The 8065-nt window shown below is 39.3% G+C and overlaps 1 protein-coding gene across 1 annotated transcript in view; it reads right to left on the reverse strand.

The window, feature by feature from the left end:
- LOC310938191 (poly [ADP-ribose] polymerase tankyrase-1-like) overlaps positions 1-7576 on the reverse strand; it is a 78560-nt gene extending 70984 nt beyond the window's left edge. The window contains exons 1-3 of the mRNA XM_083902662.1: positions 7054-7576; positions 5608-5723; positions 4127-4235 (exon numbers count right to left, since the gene is read on the reverse strand). Of these exons, the coding sequence (XP_083758788.1) occupies positions 4127-4235; positions 5608-5723; positions 7054-7552 (724 nt within the window). The 5' untranslated portion in view covers positions 7553-7576. The remainder of the gene's footprint in view (positions 1-4126; positions 4236-5607; positions 5724-7053) is intronic.
- Between the last annotated feature and the right edge of the window lie 489 nt (positions 7577-8065).

Consider the following 8065-nt stretch of genomic DNA (forward strand, 5'->3'; position numbering starts at 1 on the left):
CAAACACAGTTTAACTATAAACTGAAGTGTAAATGATGGATGTTCTCATTTTTCAAGATCTTCTTCTCCCACGGTTTGTTGATTAGATTTTTCTCTGGACCTTGAGCTTGAAGAGATACAGGTCAAGTATCTTTTTGTTGTGTGTGATCCCATCATGCTGAGCTGTAGTTACAGCCTTCATTTTAGTCTCATGTCCAGCTGCTAAATCTCCAAACTGGCAGGACAACAGTTGACCAAACGCTGGTCCAATAAATAAGCCACCGGGGGTCATGTGACTTTTTGCTGACATGCATTGGTTTTCCTTGTGAGAAAAACATTTAAGTCAGGTTTTTCTTCCCTGTTTCAACTCAACAAACCTTACGGAGCCACCGTATGGGAAAGGGTGCAAAACTTTTAGTGAGTAAACTTTTACGTTTACTTGCAAATCATGTGCTTTTCCTCCCTGGTGCTCCCCAGTTCTTGTTTTGTGCTTTTATTAATCCCCCGTAGGGAAATTAAGTCTTTGCATTTAAGCCATCCTCTACTAGAAAACTTCCTAGAATTAGGAGCAGAGGGCAGCCACGGAGCAGCGCACAGGAAGCAATTGGGGTTGGGTACTTTGCTCAGGGTTACTCCAGGCATTTGACCTGGAGAACCCTACTGTTACAAGCAAAGTTCCCTTTCCACTTGGCCATGGGATGCCCACTGTTCAAGGACCTCAGAAGGTTCCCCAAAAGACCTCTCTGGAGAGCCACGCTCCTACCCTAGCCAGGGCTCCATGGCTCCAATCTATGGAGCTACAGATAAACAGCTGCAGCTTATACGTGCTGGGCTCTTTTCCCCCAGGAGAGCCAGGGTGCAAGTGGCCGTCTGAGAGCTGGCGAGAGAACTCAAACGTTTTGCGAGTGAACGCTAAAGTTTGCTCTAAAGACTTTCCCACCGTGACCCTGGAGGAGGCTCTGTACAAACCCGAGTTGTGATGATGTCTATAATGTTGTGTGAGAGGTTTCATCTTAGCAAAAAGGCAGGGGATTTGTCTTGCAAGTTTTTCCGAAGCTAAATATACTGTGTAGGCACAAGACAGCCCAGTACAGATTTCCAGGCGAATCAATAATGTCAATGCCCTGATAAAGTCTAAATGAACTGTGGCTCTTAATTTTGAAGAGTATCTTCAAGTGCAGTGTGCTATTTAAGAGTCCAGGCAAGTGTTTCTGCCACATATTCCGAGACTATTACGCACATTTAACAGCACGTTTCAGACACATCCAGCATTCCTGGCAGCCGATGATTGCAGATACTTTCTATATATAATGGAAATTAAGTGTGTAGACTTGCCCAAAATAGATAGTCATTAAAAATGTGAACTTAAAGCATGCCTTATATTTAGTCTGTTTTTCCAATCACAATTCAGAGAAATACCTTCACTGTTGCAGTCAAGTATGCGCACATTCAGGGACTTGGACAAATGATAAGTGGAAATGTGTATTGCAGTCTCCAGTTGTGCCAGAGGGCAGTGAAAGAAATATAGGAGCAGTGAAGGAGTCAGCCTTTTCAAATTATTCCACAAATTGGAAATGTGTCCTGAAAATATTTACCTTTTGAACCCGCACAGTAAAACGCATTTATCAACTTCTTGCTTCACAAAGTGTTTTGAAGCGGGTATTTTCTGGGGGAGAAAGTGTTGGCTAAATGTCGGCACTCGTGATTTGTGCTCGCAACTGAACCAAGAAGAGCCACGGTGTTGTCAACGCTTGTCTGCGTCCTTCACCTCAACACTGATGCATTCGCACAAATAAAAGCAAACAGCATCCCTGGAGAGTGTTTTCAGAGCAAAGACATCCTCAAAATGACCTGTTCTTTTATTTAGGTAAACTAATAATAAGCCTTTGACATGTACTTTAGGCCAGAGTCTTGCTTTATGGAGGTTTGTGTAGAGGTAGGTCAAAAAATGGTTGGGCTACTCAGCTCAATTATAAAAAATTATGCATTTTTTTTCTCAGAAATCCAATAAATGTTGATAAATGCAGTTTATACATTATTTTTATTGAAATTAACTGTATATAATGTAAAATTAAACAAAGATTGGACAGAAAGTATTTTAAATGTAAATTTGCAACATTAGATTAAAAAAATGGCATTGAATAAACACATATTTTCTCCCCACTCCCCATTTAAACATGCATCATTTAGATTAATGATCTTATTTGTCATTTATAATTTCATGCTAAAAAATAAAAATATAAATAAATATAGGTCGACCTCTAATTTTATATTTTAAAACAGAAGCTCATTACGCAAATGAAGAAGAGTGGAGGTGTCTTCTGAAATACAATCAACCAAGTATTGCGAATTTAAAAGTTGAAGTGAGTAGGATTTAGTAGCAATTCTTGAATAACTATGTGACATTTCCATTAATGAGAAAAGGAAGTTGAGAAAAAAAACTAAATATGCTCATTGTATAACAACCAAAAACAAAAGACCAAAGGCCTTAATCTCCATGTCATTTAAAATGATTTATACATCAATCCTTGCACCAGTTGTTGATAACAAGATTAAATTTGTGTGTGGTGATAATCAGAGCAACAACAAGCCCCCTGCTGCCGTGCAGTCCTTCAGGGCCCAGACATTATGCAGCAGGTACTGCAGACATAAAATGACTGATGGAACTTTTTCCTCCCCGTTGCTCTCAGCACTCAAAGCCCCATGAAACCGACCATCAGTGAAGATTTCTGCCAGTATGTCTACTATTATTATTATCATTATTCAAAGTGAGCAATGCTGTTCCATTAGGATCATAAAGATTATCACCCTCAAAAGGCTGCGCGGACGGGTTTACTGTCAAGATGCATCTTTTCTACTTTGTGGGATCAGTAACACACAGCATCCCCCTCTATTCTTCAGATTAACTGTGACTGCTGCTGCTAACTGAGCCTGCGGTGGCGTTTCACTTTTTTAATTTAAAACCACGTTGGTGGGAGCTCATATAATATAGGACGGAGAAATCAATGTGCTCTTGTCCCCGTGTGAGTTTAAGAATTAAGCACTATAACGCGGTGATTGCGATTCCGTGGGTTATTTGCTGCTTCGAGCTTAATGAAAAACAATAGTGGGTGGTTTACGATTGTTTCTAAAAATTACTGTGTGATTATACAGAAATATGGGTTAAGACTTTTGAAGGGTGGGGAGTGCATTTACATAAAACGCACAAAAGAATATAAAACTAAAGCAGAATTTAACATTTAACAAGTCCTGAATTAAATTAACAGTACGTAAAAACCACAAGGGATCATGGGAATTGTTGCCATTGCCACCGGTTGACCTTTGGTAGCAATTTCTCAGGAGCAAGGTCAACTCAGAGGTGACATAACACCCAGTTGTGACCTCTGACAATGTTAACGGAATGCAGCACAAATAAAGGCTGTTTTAAAGTCCATTACCTTGAATAATGTATATTTATATGGGTGTTGGAAATGTTTTGGCTACTGTAAATACACCACTAAACGAAATATATAACAAGCCTTGTCATTGTTAAAGAAATGTTACATACTATGTCTTTAAAAGCACAAATTAAAAAACAGCCCAAACTGAAAGAAGAGAGTTGAAGATCACCTTAAACAACCACAGAAACTTTCATGATTTGGTTCAAGTCTTGCCTGGGGCTAAAACTAATAAAACTAAAGGCAATGTTTGCATTTACAAGAGTATATATTATATTTCTGCAAAGTATATCTTATTACAGGTTATTTCACTGGGTGAATAAAAAAGTAAACATTTACAATGGCTCCTGACTGCTGTAGACAAAAATATCTGACTGAATATATACATATAAGATAACACCAAGTTGTGACCTCTGATTTACAATGTTAACAGAACGCAGCACAATTAGAGGCTGTTTTACAGTCTGTTACCTTGAATAATGTATATTCATATGGGTTTAAAGAGTGTTGGAAATATAAAAAGTCTTGTCATTGTTAAAGAAATCTTACATGCCATGTCTTTAAAAGCATATTTAACCAAACCAGAAAGGAACCAAGTACTTGCACACACACAGAAATAAGGTTTTTCCATTTCTCTTCATGGCAATTATTAGTATAACTTACTTCTTCAAACACAAAATAAACTGAGCACATTGCTTTTGTGCACTTACCGATACAGACGTCTATCTTGCCTTTAATGGCTGCTTCGTGTAGCGGCGTGTAGTTCCAGTTGTCTCGAGCATTAGGGTCGGCTCCCTGACATAGCAACAAGGACACCACCTGGAAGAAAAGAAGAACATTGAACTTACTTTTCATTTAGCAAACACTATAAAAACATCAGATGTTCTTTTACTCTACTCAGGCTGGATATACTTCAAAGTGACAGTAAGCCATGTTGTGAATCCTCTGAGTTAAACCTACCAACAGATGAAATCCAGCTGACTTTTTGAGATTTCATTACTTTAGATAAAAGAATAACAAAACAAAAAAAAAAAAAATGGCGATGAACAATGAGCATTACGGCCGAAACTTAAAACTGGAGTGCAGAACTTTATACTGGTTGATTTAGCAAAAACTGGAAATTCCATAGTTACTTCATAGTTATTCATTACTTAAGTTAACTGATTTATTACTGATCACCTTTCTTCTGTTTTCTTGTTCAAGAGTCTTTGCGCGACATGAATAGCGTATTAAAAATCTGATGTATTATTGTTATTATTATGTATGTCTATTGCACTGCCACTGTATGCACACAAACACTGCCTCAGTCAGGTCTGATAGTCTTGCTTGACAGAGCCTGTTTCCAGGTAAATGAGGCAAACAAAGGCAGAGTAATAAAGTCAACAATGGCAAAAATTCACAAAAGATGTCAGAGATTCAGCCTTTTGTTGTTATTTATTAATCAACAAACACCTTAACCTCAATAAGGAGTGTCCTTCCTGTGGACTTGAAACTGAGGGACCCATGTCATGGACCAAACATGCCTGATCAATGATAGTTTTTTATTATTAGCATTATATTATATCGCAGCTTTAAAGCTGTAGATAGAATTCCATTGGTTGTAAAAGAGAATGCAAGTTCTTAACCTCGACCGTCTGCAACAACACAGCTCAGTACCTCAACCGTCCATTTAACTATCCGATTTCCAGCAGAGGGTTTCCACTGTCTGTCGGAGAACAAGGTCACTGCATCTAATTTGCAGGAAAAAAACAACTTAAAAACTAGACAAACAAGCACTTTAAGAACCTCAGCTTTGTAGTTGCTGAGTGACTGGTTTCAGTTTGGAAGTGTTTTCACTCTCATCGTGATGCAAATCGTTGCCGTGTGATCACACACAGCACAGCACTTCTCCGACGATGACGTTAAGTGCTCTCAATCAAAACCTCTCAAAACACATGAAACCGAGAACAACAAAGCCTCAGCCGCACATCTGTTACACATAATCCACAACATCATCATCACCAGGATCAGGGGATGACCACAGCAGTGAATGAACGTCTTCTCACGGTGGTCTCTACCCATGACTGCACACTTTGTGGTTTTGTGGATCGACCACCTGACAAAGCAGGAAGTCGACAAAAGCAGGAAACGGATTTGTGTGCTATTTTGCCTGGACAGCACAGTGGGGGGGGATCGTGTAAGTAAATCTCACCTCAGAGTGACCAAAGGAGCAGGCATTGTGAAGCGGGATCAGACCCCCGTCGTCCCGAGCGTGCACATTGGCGCCCGTCTGAAGCAAGTGGTCAACCACGTCTTTCCGTCCGAAACCTGAGGCACGAGAAAAAGAGGTGAAAAAGATTAATTTAGAATCAAAAGAAGAAAACATCATTTACAATACTTTGTATATTCACCATCCGTGTTTACAGATCTGATTTAATTCTTATTTATGCTGAAATTCTAAAACTTTACTCGACTTTCGTCGTCATTTTCTATCTGTATCACATTTGTCATGGAAAGTGTTGTCACGTCACCCTTCTTCACGTCAACTGTGTCCAGAGACTTTAGAGAATCTGTTTTTGTTCAAGCTGCCAAGGATTAGAAAAGCCAGAGATATAAAACAGCTGTTGTTGTTTTTTTGTTTTTTTTGTTTTTTTTGCTGTACAGTTAAAAGGCTTAAAACAGCCCAAACTGAAAGAAGAGAGCTGAAGATCACCTTAAACAAACACAGAAACTTTCCTAATTTGATTCAAGTCTTGCATGTGGCTAAAACTAATAAAACTAAAGGCAATGTTTATATTTACAAGTTATGGATATTTCACTTATTACAGATTTTTCACTCGGTGAATAAAAAAGTAAACATTTACAATGGCACCACTGTTTAACATTAAGTGCATTTAAAAAAGCTGGTTCCCTGAGATGACAGCGTGAACCTTTCAGTTGCTGGGTATAATGTGTCATTTATACATTAAATGTGACAGTACTATCGTTTGGTTTTTGAGTATTTATTTAATCATTTGTTTGTTACTTTCATTAAAGTGAACAATAATACAATATATACATTCATAATACATATTTAAATGATTAGGAAAGGAGAAGTTAGAAGAATACATCACTTATTATTATTACCTCAACACAAGGAATCTTAGACGCTCTGTCTTTTTCAGTTACCTACACAATCGACTACACCCTTTATGACAACAACATAAAACTAAAATAAGCCATAAAAGTGAAGTGTTTTTAACAAAATACACAAAAAAAAAATAAAAAAAATGAACACCCTGTTAAGTGTCAAGTGCATATTGTCTCATTTATTTTCTCTTCATACATTTTTTCCTCACTCAACTCAAATATGTGTAATCATTCTCTTAAATACTTTCACCTGTTTATTTTCTGCCTTGCACCCTGTGTAATGCATTTATATCTCATTTATTAAATTAACAGTAACATAAAATTTGCTTTTAATGTTTTTTGAGTTCAACAAAGTGACTGTTTTAAACGTGTACATCTGATAATTGTGAAAACGAATGTGATAAAGTTTGCAGATACGCTTGTGACTGGTGTCTGGTCACTCCCACACCCTGAACGCATCATCACAAGTGAACGGTCTGAAAAATACGATTTTATTTGTGTGTAATTAGATTTATTTAGTAAATGTTACCTGCTGCGAAATGCAGGGGTGTCGATTTACGTCCTGCCATGTCTTTAGCGTTCACGTTCACCGCATCCACGAGTTTCTTCACCCTTGAAACATCCCCGTTTCGACAGGCTTCAAACAGCTCCCTGAACGCCCCGTTTGCATTAGCACCCACAGCGCTGCTGCTGCTGCTGCTCGGGTTACCACTGCCTGAGTCGGGCGTGGAGCCAGGGCTTGTCCCGCTACCCTCGGTGGTGGTCGGGGAGCTAGCACTACTGCTGCTGCCGCTGCTGGCGGAGGAGGAGAGGGCCGGAGATGGAGAGGTGGTGGTGGTGGTGGTGGTGGGAGAGGCCGGGGCTGCCTCGCCGTCAGCCGTGTTCTCCGCCGCGCTTCTACGGGGAAGCGGAGTAGCATCATCGGCAGGTGCCGGCGGAGAGCTGGAAGGGCTACCGGGGATGGAGGAGCTGCGGGGCGGCAGGGTGTTCGACTGTTGCTGCTGAGAGGAGCGACGAGGCGTCGCCATTTTCACAACACAACAGTCCCCACTAGCAACAAAACACTGCTGACAGCTTCCTGTCGAGAAAAGTCAAACTTCCGGTTTGCAGGGATTAGCTGAAAACTAATGTGTTACTTTTTTATTCGGTTTGTTTGTTCACACTAACTAATTTGTGTAGTGTTTTATTTATTTTTGCGTGATTTTACATAATTTTACGCAACTTAGAGAGACGAGAGAGCCCTGATCAACAGAGCCGCGGCCCACTTGTGGCCACTGTGGGTACTGCAACGATGCTATCAAATCCCTGTGTTTACCAAATTAAAAAAACATGGTTGTTTGAGCGTATTAAACAGGCCTGTAAATAAAATAGTTTAACTTATTAACATTAAAAAAACAGCTTTAAAATAGCGCCGTTTCAGTTCTCCTAAATGTTGATATACCATTTTAAAGTACTTACTTATTTTGTTAAATTCTTTCTCCTAAAAAGAACCAAAGAGTACTGTTAAAGCCTCAGATTTATAAGCAGTATCGAAAAAAAGT

This window comes from Microchirus variegatus (assembly GCF_963457635.1).
Source record: "Microchirus variegatus genome assembly, chromosome: 16".
NCBI classification, from domain to species: domain Eukaryota; kingdom Metazoa; phylum Chordata; class Actinopteri; order Pleuronectiformes; family Soleidae; genus Microchirus; species Microchirus variegatus.